This window comes from Thalia democratica, chromosome 4 (assembly GCF_965202585.1).
Source record: "Thalia democratica chromosome 4, ktThaDemo2.hap1.1, whole genome shotgun sequence".
Taxonomy (NCBI): domain Eukaryota; kingdom Metazoa; phylum Chordata; class Thaliacea; order Salpida; family Salpidae; genus Thalia; species Thalia democratica.
Window position 1 is genome coordinate 51,638,710 of NC_139168.1, and position 25,927 is coordinate 51,664,636.

A 25,927-nucleotide genomic window follows, 5' to 3' on the forward strand; every position below is an offset into this window, starting at 1 on the left:
TGTTTAATAGTTTGTATCAGTTTTTTATTATTATCACTGTTACCCTTAACCCTTACTCCTGATTGGTAGCTTTTTTTTTTTTATTAATTTATTTTTCAATTTTCTTTTTTATAATATTTTTTATTAGTTTATTATTTTACTATCACTGCTACCCCTAACCCTTATTCTTGATTGGTAGTTTGTTTTGATTTTTAATTAATTTACCTTTCAGTTTTATTTTTAAAAATAATTTCTATTAGTTATTTTTATCTTTACTATCACTGTACCCCTAACTCTTACCCTTGGTCGGTAGCTTTTTTTAATAAAAAGTTCATTTTATTTACCTTAAGGTCTCAATGATTAAGGTATAGTTTAGATATAGAGCTTTTCAACTCTATACTTGTCTTATCAGAATGTAAAATTAGAAAATGTAAAATATTTTTGCTTTGATACTGGTGCGAAATCATCCTAGGAAATTACCAAAAACCCCTGGTGACACATCATTTGGCAAATGTGTGTTATTCAACTTGATAACACTCACAAGGTTAAAATCTCAACATTAAGAACCACATAGTGTGGAAAAATCCTGAAGCTCAAGTCCCCAAGCAAGTGCTGCCGGAGTTCTGAACAAAACAACAATATTAACAAGCCAATTTTGATATTACTGCCATTAAAGTGATTCCACAATTAGCTGTTAAAAATTTAAGTAGCAAATACCATAAGCAGTATAAATTATAAACAAACAACTACAAAACACCAAACTTCTAACATAAAAAATAAAAACTAATAAAATTTATTGCTAGCAATAAGTTGAAATAAAGCTTTTGAGGAGTGACTTTTTTTTTGCAAAGTTATAATTTTTTTTTAGATTCTTTGTAACTAAGCAAAAACACATCAGAATCATATTTACTTATTTGAATTTTACAAAATGACCAAAAAATGTGCTGTACTCCCACCCCTACATTTTACAGACAAGTTTTGCACATTTAGGGTGATTATGACGTCATAATACATCAAAAACAGTTAACATGTCTTTAAATATATGTCAATAAGTATAAGCTTTCATTTTAGCCATAAATTATAAGTCTAGGACATGTATAAGTGATTTTGTTACTGTTTAAGTCAAAAAATCAAAAAATATGTGGTTTTTGGGGTTGAAATTAGTTTTTTTGCCTGCAAGCATACTTTTTTTTTGAATGTTTTTTTTTCAGATTCTTCTCAATGAAGTAAAAACACATCTAAATCATTTAGACTCATAAGTCTATCAAACATCACCCAAGTACTCCTTACCCCTACATTGACATGAAACATTTCTAAAAAAATAACGTTATTATCACAATCAAATCACAATTGTAAACACACATGACATTTCTACATTACAACTTTGTTAAAATTAATTAGCAGAACTGTGTTTTTAACTTAAGAGTTAAACATAATTTTTAGAATTTTTAAGCCATATGATTGGGGATCAAAGAAATTTTATAAAAAAATATACATTGACTCTTATCTTAAAGTTTGGAGTATATAAACCATACAGGGTAGCCACACTTTCAGGATACTCAAAATAACTCAGACTAGTATTTTTATTTCTATTTTTTTGATTAAAATGTTAAAAGTTGTGTTTATAATTTTGTAATTATTTTTGTTTTTAAGCTTAATTAATAGTATTTTCTCAGTCTTTTACATAATTTGTTTTGAAATGTTTCATAAAATCAGGCCAACTTAGTCTAGCTTGATGTAAGTCACTCTGACTTTTTGCCTTAAAAAGTTGCAGTTCTGTTTTAGCATACTTGTTATTAGAAATTAAAATAAAATATTATACAGCAAGCTTACTACAAAGACAGGCTAGTTTGAAGTGATATTAAGCTAATTCACATTCAATGTTTTGTTACTTTTAGCTAAGTCATGTACGAACATTTAACTTTTGTTGATTCTGCAGTGTAAGTTTCTTTTATTAGTTAAAACTTTTTACATTGATCTTAGCTCTGATTTAATGTTTTTTTTTTAATTTTTCATTGGAGTGCTTGTTGTACATAGTTGGATAGAACTAGATTTATTGTTTTCTAAACTGTGTTTATTTTTTTCTGCTTTCACTATTTAACAGTTTTGTAAATTTAAATGTAGCACATTTTTACTACCATTTTCTTTAACAATTACTCAAAATGCACTATAATTTTTGCAAAAGTTAAGGAAACATTTATATGAAAATACTTGAATTACCTGTAGAATGTATATTGTTGTTGTTTTTAAAATTTTTATCTAATTAGTATGATTTTTTTAAAAAATAACAAAAATTTAATGTATACTAAAATTACTCTACATTTTAATTATCTTAAAGTTTTTAAATATATTAAGTTCAAAGGTGCTTATACTATAAATTTAATGGTATAATTATGGTTATGTAGTTTAAAAGTCTTGGAGTAAACTTTCTATTCTTTTTATTTTAGTATACATGATTAAATCTAAAGATAAAATATAGAATATTCTGTCTCTAGAACCAAATTGTTTTTAAAGTTTTTCAAGCAGTATCTTGTCTACATTTTTTGATAAAAATAGCTATTTAAAGTTAATAAAGTATAAAATATTTATTTTTCAAACTATTTGCTTTAATAATATATGCTGAACTAATTATAAAAATAATCTCTAAATTGCTGACAACAGTCAAAATATTAATACTAGTTGATCTAATATAGAGTTTTACTAAATAAAAAAAAGAATAAACTTAATTTACATCTTTTTAAAAATTTTATCAATAAAATATTACTAGGGCTGCCACACACTCAGGCTAATTACAAATTATAATTTTTTGAAATATTCAGAATTGTTTGGTATTTTTTGAGAAACTCAGGCTTCAATAAAAAATTAAAAATGAAAACAGACTTTTTTTGTTAAAGCTTAAAAAATATGGACTTTATTTGGTTTTAAAATGTTTTTATTTTAACTAATTTGTTCTCATTCATTTAGTTTCTAAAAATGAGTGTCTATTTCATTTATTTGGTTAAGTTTTCCACATTGTGACATTGCCTTAAAAAAATTATTAGCGCTTATATTTATGGTACAATGATTTGTGTGGAGAATGATCTTTTAGTCATCAAGCTACATACCATTATTTTGGTTGGCAGCCTTATAAAGGTAACTGACTAATTTTTCTACAAAAAGTTGCTTTCAGACCTCATTTATTTATAATAATTTTTAACTAAGCTACAAGTTGCTTTTTACAGATTTTTTAATTTCAAAAAATATTGAGATATAGCTGTTTAAAGTTGTAAGAGTATCGTAAGTTTCTTATGGAAGGAGAAAACATCAAATAGATAGAAGTTGCTAAAAATATATCTCCTCCTGGAGAAAAATACCTCAATTTAGGAATAGAATCTTAAATAAAATTTAAAAAAGAATTGTTATTAAAAAAATAATAATCTTATTAATTAAAAGCCTAAAAAGTCTTGAATAAAAATCAGTCTTTGAATTGTTATTAAAAAAAAATATTCCAAAATTTAACAATTTCATACAACAGAATTTTCTAAATATAGCAAAATAAGTTCCCTAAAATTATCAGGTATTTATCTCAAAAACGTAGAAGGGAAAACACTGTTTTAGTTTTCCCCTCCCATAGGGATCCTAGTGTACTCTCTGACTTTAATGGGCTATATCTCAAAAGTTATTCTTAATTTTCAAAATCTTTAAAAACTAACTAATAGCTTGGTTCAAACTCTATGAAATAGAAAATAAAAAAATGATTCATCCCCACCCCCCATTTATTAAAAAAAAAAGTACTATTTTATACTTAAATGAGATAACAAATGCAGTTATAAACAACTAGTACAAGGGTCAGCAAACTGCATGCTGCAGGCGATATTTATTTACTACAAATCATAAAACTGATACCTTGAGATGTGTAGTAATAAAATACTAGTAATTACTAATTTTTAAATAATTTATTTTTTTAAAACAGTTTATTTAGTTGTTTTAAAAGAATATTTTTAGCTAAAAAGTACAGCACAGGCCACATATTTTGTAGGCTTCAGTTTTCCACCCCTGATTTAGTATATCATTGAAAATACTATATTACTGCTAAATAAAGATTTATAATGATAAATTAGTCAGACCTTAACAAAAAAAAATAGTGTTAATAAGTTAAGCTTTTTATATTCTAACTATACAGGTTATTTTCTATAAGTTCAATTGTGTATTTACTTTTATATTTCTTCAATCAATAGTTTTAGTTGTTTATAGTTTTATTAATCTTAAGTATAAAGATAAATATAAACTTGCTAACTTCCTTCATATCCTTATTTTTTTGAATTTAAATATTACTCATCAACCTAAAATACAGTTATCTCTCATACTTTATGTTCTGTTTTAATGATTTTATATGTTTTTAATATAAAGGCATATTTTAATTAAAAGATATCATTTGAGGAAATTTGAATTGCTCTACCCCCTATCATGCATTTTTACATCTTTTAAGTTTTACAAAAATATTTTTTTTAGAATTTTGTAAGATTATGCATTGCAAGAATAGGTTTACAGTCATGCTCTTTGTGATGTAAAAAAATAACACAGCAAAAGTCTAAGAGAAGAGTCTACCCAATTTTTTCTTATGAAACAGTTTGAATTAAGTCAGGCTAGTTTTTGTTGTTCAGTCTTTTTTGTTTTATTTAAAATAGTAAAAAAGATAAAATAGTTTGCAGTTAAAATTAAAAAATAAAAAACTAAGATATGGTAGTAGTAAATAAAAAAAAATTAATTGAAGAATTTTGTGATACATTAAACTTACTTGGATAATGTTAGCAAAATAATGCTTTTGGATTTGAACTTTTTTAAGACTTACTGGGGAGCTTTATAAATTCAATTAGTAGCTATTTTTATTAGTCACTATGAAGTAACAAAAAGTTGTTTACTTTTCTGACATTATTTTTAACCTTCATGTCTCAGGTTATTATGTTACTACTTTAATTTTCTTAAGTATAATTTTTACTTAAGTAATCAAAAAATTAGCTCATAATAATGTTTACAGACAAAATGAATAACGTAATTAGAAGAAATATAGTTGAAAACCAGCAGGAAAGTTGCAATCAAAGTTTAGAATCAGAAGTTAGTTTTGAAGTAAACAACCAAAACAATGGTCTAATTGAAACAGAAGTTATTTCATTTGAATCTGACAGGCAAACACCTGACACTTTTCAATATCTGGCCAATACTTCAATGTTACCTTCTTTAAAAAATACCACTAATGCTATAGTAAAGGCGTTAGAAGTACCAAGTTTTACAAAATACAATACTGATAAGGTTTATACTGAAGCAATAAGTGCACTTAAACCTACAGTACCTGGTTCTAATGAAGATTTAAACTTAAATTCTGTTCATAATTTTGAAATAAATAGGAATGGGTTTCCTTTACAAAATAGTAAAATGGAAACTATTTCATGTTTAAATAATAAAACTTGTAAATTAAACAGAACTTTAGAAGACAATACATCTAAACCAACAAGTAGTGATAATAGTTTGAAAATTTTGTCAGCAATACCTAAGGTTTTAGGAGAAGATCTAAATCCAGAATGTCCCATTCAAGCTGTGTGTAATAGCTCAAGCTTACTACATAATTTAAGACAAAATACTAGTGGTACTAGTATTTTTCCAACAACTAATATTTTACCAAATATTTTTGTAAGTCAGATTTCTGAAAAGCAAAGAAACTTCAATGGTACTTCACCAAAAACTGCAAAAGACTCAAGTGTAATTAAACTAAATGACTATTTTAATTTGAACTCTAGTCTCAACCAAATAAACTACTTACCTACTTATAATTCTGAAAATATCGCAAACAAAATAAAAAATGATAATAATCTTATTAATATGGGAAAAAAAGAAAAAATTGTTGTTCAAGTAATTCATGACAAACCTTATTCTGATTGTGTTTCACTAGTAGATAGTAATAACTACAATTTTGGTTCAAGTACATCAGGGTGAGTTTTTATTATTAGTTAATTTATTTATCTAATTAAAGTTTTTATTAAGCCTTAAAGTTATTTTTCACATGTTTGAATTATATTACACTATGGTATTAGTTAAAAGTTATACTGTTTTGATACTAGTTGGCTTCTAATTTTATAACCAACTGATGTGTTTAATTAAAGCGGGGTTGGCAAACTTCGGAAAAAGAACTAATGCAGAAGAACAAGTTTAAGCTTTTTTCTAATAAAAATTGAAAAATATGATCTTTTTTGCTTTTGAGTTAACTGAAGTGCCTATCTTATCTTTATTGCTCTTCTATATGTTTTTTATTCTAAAGTAAAGTTTAAAAAATAAGGTGGTCTATAAAGATTTTTCTGTTTAATGTGGCTCTCAAAGAGGATTTTTTTCAGTAAAACTGGCGTGATCCTTATAAAAGGCTGCTGGCCCCTGGGTTAAAGTATACTTAAGATAAAGATAAATAAAACACATTTTGCTAGTTTTTTTAAAGTTATTTAACAAAGTTAACCTAATTGTTGTTGTATGAATTCGCTTATTAAAAAGTAGAACTAAACATATTTTTTTTATTCTTTATATATTTATTTATAATAGTATTAAGGGAATGAAAAAAAAAAAAATTCTACTGTTGAACATTAATTTTTTTTTTCTAATACTAGTGCTACCTTTTAAATGTTTTTGTTTCTTTTTTACAGTGTAAAAGAAAAAAAGATTAGTTTAAAATTTAAAAGTTATTCTAAGTAAATTTAATTGCTGAAAGCATTTTAAGTGTTCTTTTATAAAAGTACAATTTAGAAGTTTTTATGTACAATTTATATAATTCTTCCAGGAAAATCACAGTAGAACTTGAAACTGGTGACTTAGCAGAATTCAACTCACTTCAAAATAAGTTAGTTGAAAAGTTTTAAGACATCCAAAATTTAGTAGATGTATTTTTTATGTGAAGTAAATTTATGTTATATATCAATAAAGATGTTTTAACAAAAGCTATTTAATTTCTAGAGAATACAATGTTTTAAATAATTTTAAATATTAATGTTTAATAATAGTTTTGCCCTAACACTACTTAATATTATTCAAAATAACTGTATTAAACGTTCCTATTTCTAATTTCTTAAAGTTGTTGTAAAATAGTTTTATATGTTAATTAGATTTGTTTTTTATATGTAGAAAAGAAGGAAAGCGAAGGAAGTTAGGTCATCCAACTGTTATGTATGGGAAACGAAGGCATGCGCCTCCTTCTGAAGTACAAAAAGTATTTTCAAAAGGAAGCTGTAAACTTGTTCAATCAAGTAGAGGAGGAAAAAAGCTTGTTGATCCGAAAGGATTTACTTACAATATTAAAGCTGTTAATAAGAATATAAGTGTTACTTATTGGCAGTGCTCCATTAGACCAAAGGTTTAACACACATGCAATGTTTGTGATTTAAAAATATAGTTTTAAGCAAAAGTTGCTTGAAAATTACTACAAATATGGTTTTAAAATATTAACTTTAACAAAATGTTTTTATATAGTTTAATCATTACTTTATAGAAACAGTTAATAATACTTTGAAAGAAAGTACAAAAAAATAAAATCTTTTAGACATTTTAGTTTAAAATATTTTTTTATAAGATTAAAAGTTCAGCTTATGGTTGAATTTATACAAAAAGTTTTTTATGTTTATTATAATAGTAAAGAATATTTATTGTTTATACAAATTTTGATACATATCTAGTACTAGAGTTCATTGATTTTTTGTCCATTATTAATTTATAAATTTTTCGTTCATATTTATTCTGACCAATAGTATTTTTAGTGTTTGAAACTTCTTAAAAACTGAATGTAGCTAAAGTTGAAATTATATATATATTTTTTATTTTATTAGCGCAATTTATTAAATTTTCTTTCATTAATGTATATGTAATTAGTTTTATTATATAATTATAATATTAATATATAACATTATCTATTTGTTATTTACAGGTTAACCCATGCCGAGCGTCGTTGATAGAAAAAAGTGATGGGAGCTTTTTAGTCGGAAGACACCAACATAACCATCAAGTTAATCCTGCTAGTGGAGTGGCTAGTAGAGTCCTCCAACAAGTTAAATCAAAAGCAGCTACAGATGTCTACAAATCAGCGCAAGTCATTGTAAGGGAGGTTGTACTGGGAGAAATAAATTCTGACATCGAAATCAATAGAGTTTGTATTTATAAGTAAACCAAATAAGTTTAAAAATTGTTAAAGTTGTTTATTACCAAATTGAAATACATAATTTTTTATTTTTGTTTTACATTTTAAAATTATAGAAAGTTTTAATTTAGTCTAAGTTAATATTAAAATAATTTCTTATTTTCATGTTTAAAAAATGTCTTAGTTAGAAATTGATTGTTTGTTTTGATATTGTAGCTTAAGATAAGTCTACTTTAAAATTCTGAGAATTTTCAGTATTTGATAATTGTTATACTAAGTTTCAAAAAGATAATATATTAAAATAGAATAACCTCTGCATTTTGTTTTTGAACTTCTTTCTTTTTTGATTCTTAATTTTTTTTTGTTTCCTGATGTTCTGATTTGTATAAAATAAGTTAAACGCATAGAAAACATAAAACATGAAAGTACACAAGTAAAGTGTCTTGTTGACTTAAGACTTTAATAATAAAAAACAAATATGCATATCTAAGCTAACTTAAACAAACTCTTTCTATCGCCTATCAATAGAATTCTGAGTGATAGTAGCATAGCGTACGATTTGTTTTATACCAATTTACTTTTAAAATTTTCATTAAATAATATAAATTTGTCAACTTTTTTGAATTACTTTTTTATCCAGTTTTATACAGTATTGAAATAAATACCTTAATTAATTTATATCCAAAGTTTTGAAATTTTACTATTTAAGACATTTCATGAATCACTTACGAATTTTGACTTAATAATTAAAATATAATCAAATATTTTTTAGCTGTGTTCAAATATTTGTATATATTTATTTAATTATATGATTTTTTAGATAGTAATTGAGTTTGAATTTTTGGAAATTTTATGTGTTTTCGACCATTTCTTATAGTTTAGAGGATTCGTCTATCAATTTGCTCTTTTCAAATTGAAAGAGTTATTGAAAGATACAGTTCTCTAAACTATAAGAAATGGTCGAAAACAGAAAATTTCCAAAAAGTCAAATTCAATTATTTTCTAAGAAATTATATAATTAAATAAATATTTCGCTCCAATTTAACTTGTCGAGCACTATTGACCGAAACCTAAAAAAAAAACTAATATTATATTTATTTAGATAATACATTTTATATTAAAACTACTTTATAATTTTTTTTTCAGTTCAATGAAGATGAGCAGCTTCCAGTAGCAGAAGGTTATATTCCTTCTCTAAAAAGTTTAATAAGAAGTGCAAATAGGTTTAGGAAAAGTTTGAGACCACTTGAACCAACCAATATAGCATTTACATTAGATCCGAAGTACATTCCTGAAGATTTTTATAAATGTGATGTAGTTGTTAGTTTCTTATTTAGCTTAAGTACTTTTAAATGACAAAAAAAAGTATTTTGGATATATTAAACTATTTGGTTTTTTCAATTACCCACAGATATTTTCAGTCAGATATGTACTATTAATTATTTCAAATCATAGGTTTTTACACACTCAGACTAGTTTATTTTCTGAGAAACTCTGGTTAGTTTTGTAGAACTTATAATATGCACAGCTATTTAATTAATTTTATAAATTTATATGTTAATAATTTTTTAATCTTATCCGTTAATGTTGTTTTGTTTTAAGTAAAAATTATTTTGTTTTAAAAAATTTTTAAAGTTCGAACTTATTATTTATTTATTACTCTAGAACAATTGTTTAGAGTTTATACTTATTATAAATAATATTATAACCAGTATAAAAGTTGTTGTCACGCTTTCCTTAATATAATATAATAGTATGTATTTGAAGATTAGCTAGTGAAATTTTTTGAAAATTAAGTACTTTCTTTTCAATATTCTTAAAATTGACCACTTTTTGTTTTACGTATCCACTTCTATAAATCTTTAACATTCTAAAACTTTAAGGTTTCTATTTCACAAAACTATGTTTTATACTGTCTGTAAACATATAGTTTGTAATATAATTCATAAAGTGATTTTAAATAAGAAAAACTTAATTGAAGCCCAATATAAAAGTAAATAGTGCCAGAGGAAAAAAAATTTGAAAGGCTGTTTTTTAAATTTAGGCTAGTTTATATAGACTCGGGCTATTTTTCTGTTTGAGTGTATGATAAATCTGTACGAGTTCAATTAAAAATAATATTTTAGAAAACAAAACTTTCTTACTTCATTGAGACACGCATGGTACATATAGTCTCTACATTACAACTGTTTAAACATTGTTTGAATTTAAAATAATACATATTTTTTAACAGTTAGGCGAAGGTCACAGACATTTAATTTTTGCAACCAATAACCAGTTGACTGCTCTTTCACACGCTGAAACGTGGTTTGCTGATATTACTCCGGCTACTTGTAAGCAGGTTCCCTTTAAACAGATATTTACGTTGTCTGGTTATGTTGGAAAGGCTTTACCAGACAACAATTTGTCTAATATACGGTTGGTACCCCTCGTATTTGTTTTGATGACATCGACTTCAAAAAACAGTGGACTTGCTAGTAAGGAACAACAAACGGCTTGGATTAGCATCATTGACTTCATTATCAAGTATTTATTTACGATTGTTTCTGATTTTAATAGAAAACTTTATTTAAACCAGCGGTTCTTAACCTTTTTTCATGTATTACCCCTTTTTGGGAGGTAATTATCAAATTTACCCCAATGTACAAAATAGTATTTTGTTTAAAAAAATTTATTGTTATTGTTTTTAGAAATCTTGAAGCTTATTACATATAAAAAATGATAAAATTTTAATAATTTATTTAACTTAAAAATAATTTTAGTTACTACTAACTTTAAATTAAAAACTATACTAATAAACATTAATTTACATAACTTTTGATAAAGAAAATTTACCCCCTAAAACAAGGTGATTTACCTTCAGGTGTAAATTTACCCCAGGTTAAGAATCGCTGATTTAGACAGTTAAAAGCGACAAAAGTTTAGTAAAAAAGTATAAATAAATAAAATTTTAAGGTTGGTAAAGCAAAGAATTTCTGTGCCCCGAGTTAGAAATATTTCAACCTTTAATGACAAGGATTTAATCAAAACTTTTAATAATTTTATACATACTGCGAAAGTGCGTATTGATCCCTACTATTATCAAAAAGCTATAGTTAAAAAAGTAAGTTTTAATTTATTAGTTATTCCAATAAAAATGAAATATTATTTGCTATTGCATATTTTGATATTTATTTCTGACTGTGTTTCTTAAAAACAAAGATTACTTTTATTAAATATATATAAACAAATATGTTTTAGATAAAAATCCTATAAAGCTTACATCAATGTCTTAGAATAGTGAACATATACAGCACAATTTGTTTATCAAACAATTCATGTATTAACCTTATCTTTATAAATGTTATTTTCTTTTTGTTTATAAGTTTATGATAAGTTAAACAATTTATTTAATTAAAAATAATACCTATACAATAATATATGAAATTTTTGGAAAAACAGAAGTTTTAGAAATAATTAAATTTAATGAAAAGCTATAAGATTGATACTGTTTAGTCTCGAGAAACTAATAATACTGTATAAAACTATTTTTTGCTAAAAGTCGAATTCTAAATCCAAAAAATTTTGATTTTGAATATAAGTTTAAGCCAGGGGTCAGCAAACTGTGGCCCGCGGGCCAAGTACGGCCCTCAAAATTAAAATATGCGGTTTGCGAGGTATTTAACACCAAGTAAGCTAACATTTATCAAGTGTCATTAAATAGACCTACTAATAAGCACCATTTTTTACAAAATCTTGAAAATTCGTTAAATCTGAAGATGTTGAGTAGTTTAAAAATGTATAACAGTAACCTCTCGCAAATCTAATCACATTACGTCCACATTAAAAGTGCGTAATACGTAGTTAAACGAGTAAACGTAATTAAACGACTGGAAGCAAATATACCTACTATATTTTAGAAAATGTTCCATTCATTATTTAAAAAAATGTTAAGTAATTACAATTTAGAAATAAAATAAGTTTTTATAACATTCTTGAAGAATATTATTATGTGTTTTTATAATTTAGTTTTTATATTATTTGATAATTTAAAATACGTAACTAAACGAGAGTGCGTAACCAGACGAATGCTTAGATTCGCAAGAGGTTAACATTTAAAACAAAACTAGTGTTTTTATCTATTTAAAAAAATTGACCAGGGTTTCCCAAACTTTTTTTTTTTCAAGAGGGCCCTCTCTAAATAAAAAAAAAAAAGCTATGACCTCTTCCAACAAAATTATTCAAAAAACTACCATTAAAAACACCTAAGACCTTTTTTCTTTTACTCTTCATCAGCAACTCTAGATTATCTAGTGAAAGTTTCAAATCTTGACCTCATGGCCCCCAAGGGGGCCACTTGACCCACTTTGGGAAACCGTGGTATAGAGTTTAGAAGTGTAAAACACCAATTTTGAGCATAGTAATTGTATTTTTTATATATTTGTAGTGTTTCCAACTAAAGGTAAAACTATTATTAGCTGTAATAAATTAAGTTTTATATTATTAAGATCTCTAGTTAGAATCATTTTAATTTTAATGATTCTTGAATATATATTTTTTTCTATACAATTTCATCTTGAGCAAAAAAAAAGCATGTTTAAGAAAAAATAAAACAATTAAGCTTAGCTTACCATTTTTCTTGTACTTCAGAATAGGATTTTGTTTTGGCATAGAACTATTGAAACTTTTAAAACTTATTTTTGCAAGATCTGTGTATCTTATAGTAGGTAATTTTATTACATTTTTGTAACTTTCTGCTAGTTTAAATTCGTGCCCTCAACATGCTTGTTCAAACTATTTAAACTACAATTGTGATTAGTAACTATATTTATTTTTATTGATATTTAAAAGCGCATTATATTAAGAAATAGTTTAATTTTGTTAGAAAATTTTTTCAAAAACTATAGTTGTTGTTTAACTGAAATAAGTCTAATATTTTACACACTCAAACTATTTAATTAAGTTTTTAGATAAGTTAATAAACTTTTTTATGTGTTATAGGCAAACCAATTAGGATTATTAAATAATATTTCAAATTCCAACTTACCGCTGATAGCAACTAGATGTGCTGAGAATATTAAAAGGTATTTTTAAATTTTTTCCTAATCCGAACTATTAAAAGTTAAAAATTATACTAATATAACACTGTATAAACACTAAACAGCTTTAAAGTAAAGTTTGTAACTACACATATGAATTTGCTTATAAATTTTTAGAAAAAAAACATAAAATACAATAAAGTTAACTCAAAATTATACTCACAGCTACATGTGTCTTCCTCTTATACCATCATATGAAGTACTAAATAACTTTCGAATTCTTCAAAACAAGGAAACTCACTCTCAGATGCACGCATTTTCTAAACATGTTTATAGAAGTTGGATTTGCAGTAAGAGTGTTCAAATAGATCACTGGAACTGCTATAATGAAGTTTATAGGCATCATAGTGGTATGTTTTTTATTTAGTAGAACAAATTTGTAATGCGAGTACAGTTCAAAACTTCATTCATTAAAATAATTAGCTATTATTTTAATTACATTTGTATCTAGTTACTTTATATTTTATAGTAGTAGGGTTGCTAAAAAACCTTAAATGCTGGAAAACCTAGAATTCGACAATTTAGGTATAAAAACCTGGAAATTGACAATTTTTGAAAAAAACCTTGGAAACCTAAAATTTTGAACGAAAATCACATGTAAAATCATGAAATTTTTGATAGGTACAAAAAAATTATCATATACAATAACTTTTCTTCCCATCATTTAGAACAGGATATCCCAAACTTTTTTTCAATTGGCCACCTTTAAAGAGATTAAAAAAGATATGGCCCTCTTCAACAAGATCACTCAAAAAACTACCATTAAAAGCACCTAAAACCTTTTTTTTTTTTGCTTTTCATCAACAACTTTAGAATATCTACAGTGTTGCCACTTTACCTGGAATTTGAGAAAAATTAAAAAAAACTGGAAAAGTTTGGAATTTTGAACAAAAATCACTTAAAAACCTGGTATTTTAAACCTATTTGAAGTAGCTCTGCAGTATCTTTTTATGTTTTTATTCTATTTAACACACTTTTTTTACCTAAAACTTCAGTTTAAACTAAAAATAGACCCAAAAACAAGGCTTTTAAAAACCTGGAAGAAATGTTGAAAACCTCAAGAAAATTTTCTAAAAGTCAGTGGCAACCCTGTATCTAGTGTAAGTTTCAAATTATGACCTCATGGTCCCCCTGTAGCTTCTTAACTGCACATGCCCCCTGGCCCGCTGAGTATCTGTAATGGCCCTATTTGGAAAACCCAGATTTAGAATTTTTTTTTAACTCATTTAAAGTAGCATTGCAGTATCTTTTCAATATTTTTATGCTATTTAAAACATTTTTTATCTTAGTTTTATATTAAAGATGGACAAAAAATAGGCACTTTTGAAAATTGGAAAAAGTTTTTTAAAACGCTTTTGGCAACTGTAAGTAAATTTAAATTAATGTGTAACTCTTTGAACATGTCTTTTCGTTTAGAATTGACTAAATATCAGAAATTTGTTTCTCAGAAATAAATAAATGGAGGTTGAAAATAATGGACTACAGAAAACATGAATGTCACTTAACAACCTCGAAACCTCAGCGAAATTCATGGCCTTTCTACTTACTGATACAAACGCTTCATCTTGAAACTAAATCCATTGCTGAATCATGCCTTGTCGACGATTTGCGGCTTAAGTCTCGTCCACAGCCTCATTTTTCAACCGAAAGTTGTTGGGAAAAATTTGAGTCTATGGGCGAAGAGCGAAACAGTCAGGATTTGTTATGTGAACTGTCAGGTATGATCGAAGATGAAATATTATATGGACAAACAACATGGTAATGGTTTTTTATAAATTTTAATCTTTAATGAACCATGGGAAAGTAGCAAACTGATTTCAAGAAATAAAATAGGCATAGATGGTAAAATGTTTAAAATGCTTACTGCAATAAGAAAAGGTTGTTCCTGTTTTGAAAAAGTATAATTATGTAAAACAAACGTTTTGTGTTGTACAAATAATCATAACTTAAGTTGTTTTGATGCATGTTTTGTATAAATTTAAAAATTATAAAATAAAATTGTTGTAGTTGTATCATTAAAAACTGTTTGTATTAAAAAAAAAAAAGTTACACGTAGAAATGACTGTCATATGTAGAAACTTTTTTGAAACGAAGTTTTTCTAGTGGTAAAAATTAAAATAGTAATATGTGAGTTATAAAAACACGTTAGTTTACAATAAAGTTTTATTTTCGCAAATAAAAATTTTTACAAAGCAAAAACTGTAATTTAAAAATATATAAGAATTTACATTTTACCCTTAGTTTGAATGTTTAATCTGGGGTAAGAGTAAACTTTTGACTTTATAGTAATAGGTTTATTTTTATATATTTTTTTCCATATTAAAATATAAATTTATTGTAGTGTCTGGTTTTTTGAATAACATAAAAAGAAAATTTAGTTGTTAAATACTACAACCTGAATGGATAGTTATATGTATTTATAACTTTGAATCACGTTTTGTATTTTGTTTAAAACTAAAAAACTCTCAAGTGTAACAATTCGTATAGTTTTATTCGAAAAATATTATTGTCTTTGTGAGCTTTTTTTTTACGTTGCTGTGTCTCTACAATGTATTTTTTTATTTTATTCGATTTCACAGCTATTTTATACTATTGAGCTTTTAGATTAATTAAGTAAATAATTTAAATACTTACTTTTACAAGTTTGAATTTTTTTATAAAAACATTTTAAGCTGCCTTTTATAAAGATATAAATAATAGTTTACTAAGCTTATAAAATGTAAATATGGAATAAAAGTTTATTTAACTATTAGAACTTATGTCAAATAATAGTCGAATTAAATTTGACCTTACTTTGAACACTAATTGGTTTTTTTTTAATACAGTGAGCTTAATTATTTTTTTAACTATCAAAATATAATATTCATACGCTTGATTTTGACAAGTCTGAGACTTTCTTTTTGCTATGGGATGTTTTCAACTACGGATATTCCTCATATTTTTTACATTAAAATATCAAATTCTAAATGCATACTTAGCAGTAGGAGTATCAGTTTAAGTCTTTAGCGTTAAAACTAAATTATAGCGTAAATAACATATAATTTTACAAATAGTTTTCTTAAGAATAAGTAACTCTTTTATTGAATAACTCAACAATAGATACAACGGATAACATATAAACCTTTTATATGCACCTAATCTGATATACAGAGTTTATTACAATTTAGCAAAATTAGATAAGTTGAAATTATCTAAACAAAGTGATAAAATTTGTTTTATCATAATTCTTAAAATTTTTATATAATAAGTTTGTATTTTTATATAAAAATTGTGATTTTTGCTGCTAAATTTAATAAGCTAAATTTAATTTTATTACAAAATTTAATCTACTATAAAACTACGTATAGTTTGATTACCAATTAAAAGTATCTATTTAGTCTTCCAAAAAGTAATTTTTTTTATACAAACTTGAACTTTTTTACCCAAAGACCGCTATAAATTCGCCAGAACAATATACTGAAAGGGATATTAAGAAGTTCTCCTTTTTAAAGAAAAACAACAATATCTTTACTAACATTGTTACATACATCGTTTTAGTTTTATTTAAAGTTATCAAATTTTAGTACGAGTTCACAAAATGTTTTTTTTTATTTATCAGCACAATTAGTTTTTTAACTATCGTACAAGGCAGTGTTAATGAACCTGAATAACACAAAAAAGATGTTCATGAAGTTTACAACAAACTTAGACAATAATAATTAAAAGTTATAACTTTTTTATCACTTTTATGTCTATATTGTATACCTTACAACACAAGTTCAATAGAAGGCTATTATTTTTTACTATAACTCCCCTTAAATTTTGTACGTAATTAAGTCCTATGATAAAGTTAGTTGTATGAAACCTTTTTTTGTTTGAAAGCGATTATTTTTCATATGTGATAGCTTATCATTAGTTCTAATTTGAGGATTCGTCAAAACTTTTAAAACGCTTAATTTTGAAAAAAAAAAAGTAATATATTATACATTAGTTATATACATGATTTAGAAATGTGCACAGGGTTGCCACAAAGTCGGGAAAAAACGGGGTTTTTTGAAAAAAAGTCAGATTTTGTCAGTTTAAATTTACAAAGTTCCTTGTTTTCCAAAGCCTTCAAATGGTAAAAAAATAATTAAAAATCCTTTTAAGTCAGACTAGAATTGCAAAATTTTCCTAGAAATTTACAAAATTATTTAATTTCCAATGCCTTCGTCTAATATAAATTAATAAAGTATCCCTCGTAAAACTGCAATATTTTTCTATTAACATATTGAACAAGCAGATTTTGTAAGCCTTTTAGTATTGATGGTCTGTAGCAAGGACACTTCCATAGTGAAACTGCGATATATACACTAAAGTTTATCCAGTAACAGCCCACAAACTGTGGCTAGATTTAGAGAAAATATTCATTTCGATAAGTGTAGGGTCGGCAGATGAGAACGATTTAAATAAAATCAGGCAAATGGTTTTAACTGCTAAGAAAATGAACCGGAATACAGACCAGATGAAGCAAACAATATCTTCATTGGATGAAGTTCTAATAAAGAAACGAATAAAAAAAAAATAGTACATATAATAATAAAAACACTGTTTGATTAAATTCTTTATTCTTCTAAGGTTTTAATTGTAAAAGTTTGGTATTGTTTTAAGGTTTTAGTTGTGAAAGTTTGTTATTAATCTAAGGTTTTAAATGTAAAAGTTTCTTATATGTTTTTCGTTTATTTAGATACATTTATGTTAGTTATGCTAAAAAAGTGCGTATTTTTTCATACAAACTGTGTTTATAAGGTAATAATACAAGTATTTTGCTGATAGAGCTGTTTATTGCAAATACATCAATCATACACAGATGGTGATGTAATAGAAGTTTGATGATTGAATTCAGCAGAAAAACTGTTGTTTTACTCTGTATTATAATTATATTGAAAGCTTTATGCAGTTTCAAATGTTAGGTTATGTATTTAAGAATAAGTTTAAATTAAGTGTTTGATTTGGAAAAGTCAGGAAAATTTTAGTAAAAAGTCAGGAATGTTTTTCTCAGTTTGATCTGTGGCAACCCTGTGTGCAGCACAAGTAAATTAATAACCAAAAAAAGAAAATTTTGATTTGTTTAAGTCAAAAAAATTATCAGTCTATAAACTTAGAAAAGAAAAAGTTATCAACAGTCAAAAAAAGTACTTAAGTTAACAAAAAATATTTTAGTTCTGTGTAATAATATCTATTCATAAGTGGTAATTTTTAAGCCTTAACTTTAAAGTTACTTAAGTCTTACCCTTTTTTTCTTAATCGTTGCACAGAAATAAAGATAGTTAGTAAATAAAATATAATTTTTTTGTTTATAAAACTTATAAAGAAAATAGCTTGTAGTGGTGTAATTTAATATCTTTTTTTTTATATTAACAGCAGGTTTTCTTAAAGTGATCGAAATCTGCATCTTTTTTGTAACTAGATTAGCAAAAGAGGATGTTTTTTTATATACGTTCGCATTTGCTTTTTATGCTTTTGTGATATAAAACTCATAATCTTACTACTCAGTTTTGGTGTCCTACAATTGGAACCTCTACAGAGTATTTTCAGAGACAGATAAGAGTAGAGGTTTGCAAGCCCTAAATTAAACTTGTCGTTTTACATCATCTAATTAGATATGATATTTTTTAACACAAACTAAAGAAAGTGAAGATTAAACAAAATAAACATTACAAGAAGCAAAAGCTAAATTATAACAAATACCAAAAAAGAAAAAAAATCTATTAACTATCAAATACAGCAACACTTCCCTACATTTTATTTTTTATTCTTATAGTGTAATTATTAAAATGTTTATTAGTTTTGTTAAAGTAATACAACCTTTAGATTATTCTTTCATCCTGTAATGATTGCCATAACCTTTAAGTGATGCTGCTTAAGCTTTTGTGCTCATAATAATTATTTAAGTTGTTGATAAACAAGGTTTTTTCTAATTTATTTCAAAACTTACTTTTATATTTAAACATGTTTTTTTTATATAAAAAGACAGCACTAAGGAAATGAGAACATGCAGGGTTGCCACTTTACCTGGAAAAATCTGGAATTTAGGAAATTTAAAAAAAAAACCTAGAATTTTGATTAAAAACCATAAAAAGAAATGAAAGCGTTCTAATTGCGACGTTTAAAAACTACTTTAAACTTTTACAAAGGTCTTGAAGTACTTTTTTAATTTTTCCATTTCAAGTAAAAGTCCAATATTGTTTACTAATCTAAACTTTTTTTACTATTAGAGTAAATCTTTTGTTTTAGTCTATTTTTACCTAGGAAAAAAAATACAAAATAATTTTTAGAAGAGTTCATACTTTTTGCTTTAAATTAGTTTTGTTTTATAATTTTGATGACTACACCTTGAAAAAGCAAAAGCACAACTACCATAAACTATGACTGATTTGCAGCAGTGGGTTACTTCACTAAAATCAATCTTATCAAATCTACGCTTCTGTTTAGTTTATTTTTCCAATGGTTTAATTTTATAACATACCTCAGTCTAACAATTAACCTACTTGATTTTTTATTTGCTACTTGAGCAACGATTGTTCACGTTATTTTAAATATTTAAAATTTCTCAACTTCCGGATATTTTAGCCTAAATTTTCAAATTTCAGATTTTTCTGAAAACCTGTATAAGGCTTTTCGCTGTTAAAGTTTTGAATTTTATTGCTTATTTTTATGTAATTTATAACTTTTAGTGCTTTATGTTTTTTATTTTAACTACAAAAAATTGCTGTTACGTTTATTGAAGTAGAGTTGAAGTTCAATTTAATGTTTTAGTAAGTTTATTGCTCTTTCTTATAGTCTTTATAAGTGAAATCTTTAATCAATTATGTATTTTTTTTAAACTTTCAATCAAAGCGTATAAATCATTTTTAAACAATATCTTATTTAGAATTTCTGTTTGTAAAATATTTGGTAGGTCAAAGGATGAAAAATCATTAAATAAAGAAAAAGAATACTATTAGAAAGCTTCATTCAAAGTCGACCTCTAGGATAAATCAAAGAACAAAAGTATCAAAATTTTCTAGAGTTTTTTAAGATAAAAACTTAAAACTAGTCTGAGATTTTATTTAAAAACTAATTAGATCAACAGGCAATCTACAACTGAAAAATTAGTATTCACCTCTTTTTGAAGACAATCAAGTACTGAGAAGCAATCGTATATTTCCAAATTTTTTATTCAGATAAAATAAGTTTGTATCAAGATCAATCTAAAATTTTATCTAATTAACTTATTTTTTTGTCTAAGGTGGCTGATTAAGTTAGTTTTCAGTTATTTATATATATTTATTTTTGAAGAAAAATAGATGTCATAACTGCAACAGTAGTTTAAAAAGAAGTCAATAGAACTTAACTAAATGTTTAAAAACTTATTTTATCTTAACTTGATAAAAATATTTTGTAATTAATAAAAGATGCTTGATTATATTTATCTAGTTCCTTAATAGAAAGTTTACATTGAAATAAACTAATAGGTTCTTATTCATTATTTCTAAATAAACTAGACTTTGTTTTTTTTTCAAATACATCTCTTTATTTTTTTAAACACTTATTATTTTTTTGTTAATAATTTTTGTTTAATAACCTAAAACATGTAAAAAGATATGCGAAAGTAAATTTTCAAAGCTTAACAAAATTTAAATTTATTAGTTGAAAAAAATTATCACAAAAAAACTCTATACGTTCAGCAGCATAATAAACTTGCAATCACTTTTTTATCTGAATTAACATTCAAACAAAACTTATCGTTAGAAAATAAAAACTTTACATTCAATGAAATGTTATGAAAAATAAAAAACAATATAAATAAACTTTGTAACATAAAATAGAACCGATTTTAGGAAACGCACAGACAGCTTTAATAAGTTCTGATTGACATTTTATAAATATAAATTTTATAAATTTAAATCGAAACAAACAGGTAAATCTTTGAAAAAAAAAGAGTATGTCATTTAAATAGTAAATTTATAACAAATGACGAGCAGCTGTGATTTGTAAAAATAAGAAAGAACAAGCACAATTAACAAATTAAATTAACTAAAATAGGCCCCTTACATAAACGAAACTAGTAGAGAAAACATAAATTTTCAACAAAGATAACTTTTTAAAACAGTAAATATAATAAATATTATACATTTATTTAGATAGCAATCTAAATTCTGAACCATTAGGCAACAAAATAAACTTAACTTAGCTAAAAAATCTTCAAATTAATTGTAAAAAATTGGACTAGTATTTATAAATGTTATTAAGGACTTGTATACAAAACGCTAATCATTTAGTTAAGTTTATAACCTCACACTGCAATTCAGTTTTCAAAATGGTTAAAACAAATATAAACTAAAAAATAAAAATAAATTCAGAACTTAAATCAACAATTTTTCAATATATTCAATTAAAATAAAAATAGTACTTATTATATAATTTATGAGTTATCCAGTAAACTAGTTTTTATAACTTGTTAAGACTTAATATGTTATAAATGGTTTTTTTAAGGTACTTGTAGAACAGTTAAAAAACAGTATGTTTTTATTTGTCTTCAAATTACATGCTTCAAAATGTGTAACGCAAAAATATTTTGAAAATATATATTGAAGAATTTAAAGATTAACTGTCTTTATTTTCAGAAGGATTTATCTGTCTTCAATTTTCTTCCGCATTATTTTGATACAAGCAACAGCGTCTTCAGTTGGATCGTGACCTTCTCGTTCTGAAAATTATAAACTTTTTTTTTAATCCGATAACTTAGACCATTTATACTTGATAGTTACAATTTAGTAAAATTTGACAGTCCCACTAGTATAGACAGTCTTCCTTGGTGGATACTTGGTAGTCTACTCAATTTTTAATGTATTGTCAAAAACAAACACAATTTCCCAGTTCAAAAAAGTAATAAATGTTAAAAAAATTTCTTAGAATAATTAAGAACTAAAAATTAAAAAAAAAAATTACATTCAATAACTTGTTTATAAAGTAATAAAAAATATAACTATAAAGAATGACAGTTCAATATAAACAATTTTAAAACTTTATATTATTGTTAAAAACTTTATGTATGTAAGATTAGAGATTTTGACTAATTGGTGCTCACTAAAAACAGTAAATAATTTACATGAAGATGAAACTATGATATTAAGCTCTTCTAGTTTATCTAACTAAGTGACAGAAAATAAACTATAAAAACTTATTGACTACAATTTTAAATAACTTTGTCTTAAATATAACAAATTCTTTACCTTCACAAGAAAGTGAAAACCAATACGTGCGTGCTTTTGATACAAAACAAAAGAAAACTACTTTTAAAATTATATTTATGTAATCTAACTTATGTTAAACCTTGTGACTGTATGGTAACTCCGAGATACGTTTGAGTGATAGTCCGAAGAGCCCTTTTGTAATCTGGGTTTTTGTGAGGAAAAACAACAGATGTGTCTACAACGTTGCTGTGTAACAACTGTTAGATGATTATTAGTTATAGTATATAATGCTTACAACTAGAACTATATAAAGTTTTCCATATCTTTTAAGTAAAAAGAAAAGAGTCATTTGTATCTAGCTTAAAAGGTTATAAATTAGCCTAAATGTAGGAGTGAAATTTAAAAAAAAATAATTGTACGGGAACACTATAAAAAATATTGTTAATAAAGCTATAATTCTACAAAATATATAAAAATAAAGTTAATAAACTTAAACTAAAAAAAAAAGATATTTTCGAAAGTTTAATAGCTTAAAATCATTAGAAGAAAACTTAACTGATTTTTAAAAATTAAACTATTTTAGTTTAGAAAATTTCTTATTGTGTTTATGTGTAAGTATAAACTAGTTTTAATGTCTTATTAAATATCGAAAGCTGTATGAAAATTTCTAATTTTACAAAATGTGCCAATAGTTTATACTTAGATTTCATGAAAAAGTAAATATCTATTTCCAAATTACTTTAACTAATTTTATTGCTGTAAATTTCATAAAGTATGGGTAGTTTATAAAGAAAGAACTAATCAATTTTAAGTATATAAGTAAATATATATAAAATTCATTATCAAAAAGCAGGTGAAATTATTAAAGGTGATAATAGGTTTTCTGATTTTTTTTAGGTTTTCGAAAGTACAAGTATTTGGGTCTATTTTAGGATAAAATTAAGTTTTAGGTAAAAAACTGTCTTAAATAGTATAACAACATTAAAAAGATACTATAAAGCTACTTTAAATGTGGTCTTTAATAAACAAAATAAATTATGATAACAAAATACTTTAAATATATGATAAATTTTATGTTTCAAATCGAAAATTTATCACTTTGCATATAAATACTTTTAAAAATTCTATATTTTTTAGTGATTTTTGTTCAAAATTTCAAGTATATCCAAGTTTTTTTTCAAAATTTTTCAAATTCAAGGTTTTTTTAGCCTAAATTGTAAAAATTCCCGGTTTTTTGGCAACGTTGTAATTATCATAAGATAAAAACTTTGTATAATTTAATAAATTTCAAGCAATAAGAATATTTCATCATCTTTCTAAAAAACGATGTGGTTCCTCTTGGTTTAAGCTAAAATATATCAAATTTAAAATATTACTACAATAACATAAGGTAGGTCTCTCACAAAGTTTAAACACAGTAATAATATAAATTAGTACATATTTAGTATATACATATAATAAATTAAATTGTCATGAGTATAGTTGTAGTAATTTGAAACTGTTGTTATATATTCTGTATTTTTTTAAGGTTAATAAATTTATATAAAAAACTAACTCTAAGTGCAATAAGATCACTTTCCAGTGAATGACCGATCAAAATAGACTTGCTTGAAATAAGTTTTACTAAATCGTTTTGGACTTGATTGAATGTTTTCTTACAATTCTGCAGCGAATCTGCAGTGATACCGCTGAATCTAAAAATGATCAAAGTACTTATTTTTCTTACATTTTTACTTTTATTTTTGATTAATCTTAAAAAAATAATCCTAAAAACTAGCCTGAGTTTATGTTGCAACCCTGTTTGAAAATATTTTTTGCAAATAAACTTTTCTTAAGTGTTATTGAAAGTGAAAAAAAAATTATATTTAATCAAAAATAGTGTCCATCACATATATAATTACTTTACAACAATTGTAACTTAAGATTAGCATCAAAACATTCTATTACTTTAATAAATATAATTAAATTACTACCAACTTTGTATTATAATCGAGAACTCTTCCTTTAGGCAGCACATAAGAATCATAGCGAATTTCACCGGTATGTTTTACAAGACTAACTCTTGCTAATTCAAATCCATGCGTTGTGTAAATCTAAAAATACAATTGAGTATAAATAATAAATGTCTAAAATTAGGAAGAAAAAAAGTTAAAAATGATACATTTTGATATTTTCTATGTTTATAACATTTCTAAATAGCGATCATATCTAACCCGATCGGTAAAAACTTGTACATTTTTTAATTTTTTTAGTTACGAAATACTATAAACACAAACTTATCTTAACAAAATTGTAATTATATTAAATATAGTTTGTTTTGTTTCAAACAAAACTTAGTGTTTACATAGTTTTACTTTTATTACTAAAGAAATGTTATTTTGTTGATCTAAATAGATTAAATTTTATAAATACAATAATTATTTTTAGTTTCTAGGTAATATTAATATCATTTAAAAAAAAAATCAGCTTCTGTTATAAGGTTCATGGTCAACTTTTAAAGTAAATATTTTGCCTTGAATAACAATCTGAAAAAAAAAAGTTGATGAAAGGAAAGAAAGAACTGTAAAGAAGTTTTTACGAGCTTTTGATCATAATTATAATCAAATTAATAAATTAAAGTAGAAAAAGTAAAATAAATTAAAACTATAAAAATTTAAAACAAAATCAATAATGTAAACATAATTTCTATAAAATTGTAAAAGTATTAAGTTTCGTTTGGGACAAATTAAACTAAATTTTAATATAAGAATAATTTTGTTAAGATTGTTTGTTTTTATAACAATACCCAATTTAAAAATCTAAAAATGAACAAACTTTTACTGATCGGGTAGAAATGATTGGGCTAGATATAATCAAGTTTAAATTGATTGCGATTTAGAAATAACCGGCTCTAGGTTTTTAAAATTAAGTTTTCTAAATATAAACAACATACCATTTCGCAATCAAGTCCATAAACTCTCTCTCTTTTTCTAGGATCTATTTTTCTTAGATCAATCGTTTTTACGTAGCCATTTAGTTTTTTCTTATTTTCGTCATGCACATGAGACTGAAAAATAAATAACTGACATGTTGTTTATTATTTAAAAGTAGTCTAATTTTAGCTAACAATTTTAGTAATGTTTTTTTTAGAAGAAATTCTAATTAAGAAAAAAAAAGATACATCCAAAGTTGCTTTTATACACACAGACATTGGAAAAAACTTTAGGCTATACTGTTGAACTATAAAAATATATCTACTTAACTAACATCAGCGACATTACACCCCCCACTTTCGCCCACGGAGGCTCCACAGCAGTCATAAACAAGCTCACGAGCCCGTCCTGCTCCTAACTGCACGTTTGTATTTAAAATTAAATTAAAGCTACAAAATACTTCAAGCATACGAAAAGTAATATAACAAGTGTTAACCCTTTTATTAAATGTTTTTTTCGGATGGTAGTAACATTCTTGGTCATTTTCTTTCTTCAAAGTGACAAAAAAATTCTTTTGACATCGTACGCAAACCTTCCTAACATGAATTTTATTAT

The 25,927-nt window shown here is 24.8% G+C and overlaps 2 protein-coding genes across 3 annotated transcripts in view; one reads left to right on the plus strand and one right to left on the minus strand.

The window, feature by feature from the left end:
* Positions 1 to 5,001: 5,001 nt before the first annotated feature.
* Positions 5,002 to 15,569, plus strand: LOC145834335 (uncharacterized). The gene is made up of 10 exons (XM_082941740.1): positions 5,002 to 5,945; positions 6,779 to 6,838; positions 7,120 to 7,348; positions 7,916 to 8,134; positions 9,272 to 9,445; positions 10,359 to 10,651; positions 11,081 to 11,228; positions 13,106 to 13,188; positions 13,369 to 13,553; positions 14,652 to 15,569. Exons 1-10 carry the CDS (start codon positions 5,002 to 5,004, stop codon positions 14,963 to 14,965), a joined length of 2,649 nt encoding a protein of 882 aa, XP_082797866.1. The 3' UTR covers positions 14,966 to 15,569.
* Positions 15,570 to 21,638: 6,069 nt separating this feature from the next.
* LOC145834035 (uncharacterized) overlaps positions 21,639 to 25,927 on the minus strand; it is a 41,284-nt gene continuing 36,995 nt past the window's right edge. For both annotated transcript variants that reach the window (XM_082941357.1, XM_082941356.1), the window contains 7 exons: positions 25,809 to 25,908; positions 25,647 to 25,730; positions 25,333 to 25,446; positions 24,378 to 24,493; positions 23,956 to 24,094; positions 22,540 to 22,657; positions 21,639 to 21,913 (listed from right to left, as the gene is read on the minus strand). In XM_082941357.1, coding sequence (XP_082797483.1) covers positions 21,837 to 21,913; positions 22,540 to 22,657; positions 23,956 to 24,094; positions 24,378 to 24,493; positions 25,333 to 25,446; positions 25,647 to 25,730; positions 25,809 to 25,908 — 748 coding nt within the window. In that variant the 3' untranslated portion in view covers positions 21,639 to 21,836. The remainder of the gene's footprint in view (positions 21,914 to 22,539; positions 22,658 to 23,955; positions 24,095 to 24,377; positions 24,494 to 25,332; positions 25,447 to 25,646; positions 25,731 to 25,808; positions 25,909 to 25,927) is intronic.

Bases quoted from the DNA above. Each gene is read 5' to 3' on its own strand.
- LOC145834335 (XM_082941740.1), top strand. From the start codon at position 5,002: ATGAATAACGTAATTAGAAGAAATATAGTTGAAAACCAGCAGGAAAGT. The intron at 6,839-7,119 runs GTTAGTTGAAAA...TTTTATATGTAG, and splicing joins TTCAACTCACTTCAAAATAA to AAAAGAAGGAAAGCGAAGGA. The intron at 7,349-7,915 runs GTTTAACACACA...TGTTATTTACAG, and splicing joins AGTGCTCCATTAGACCAAAG to GTTAACCCATGCCGAGCGTC.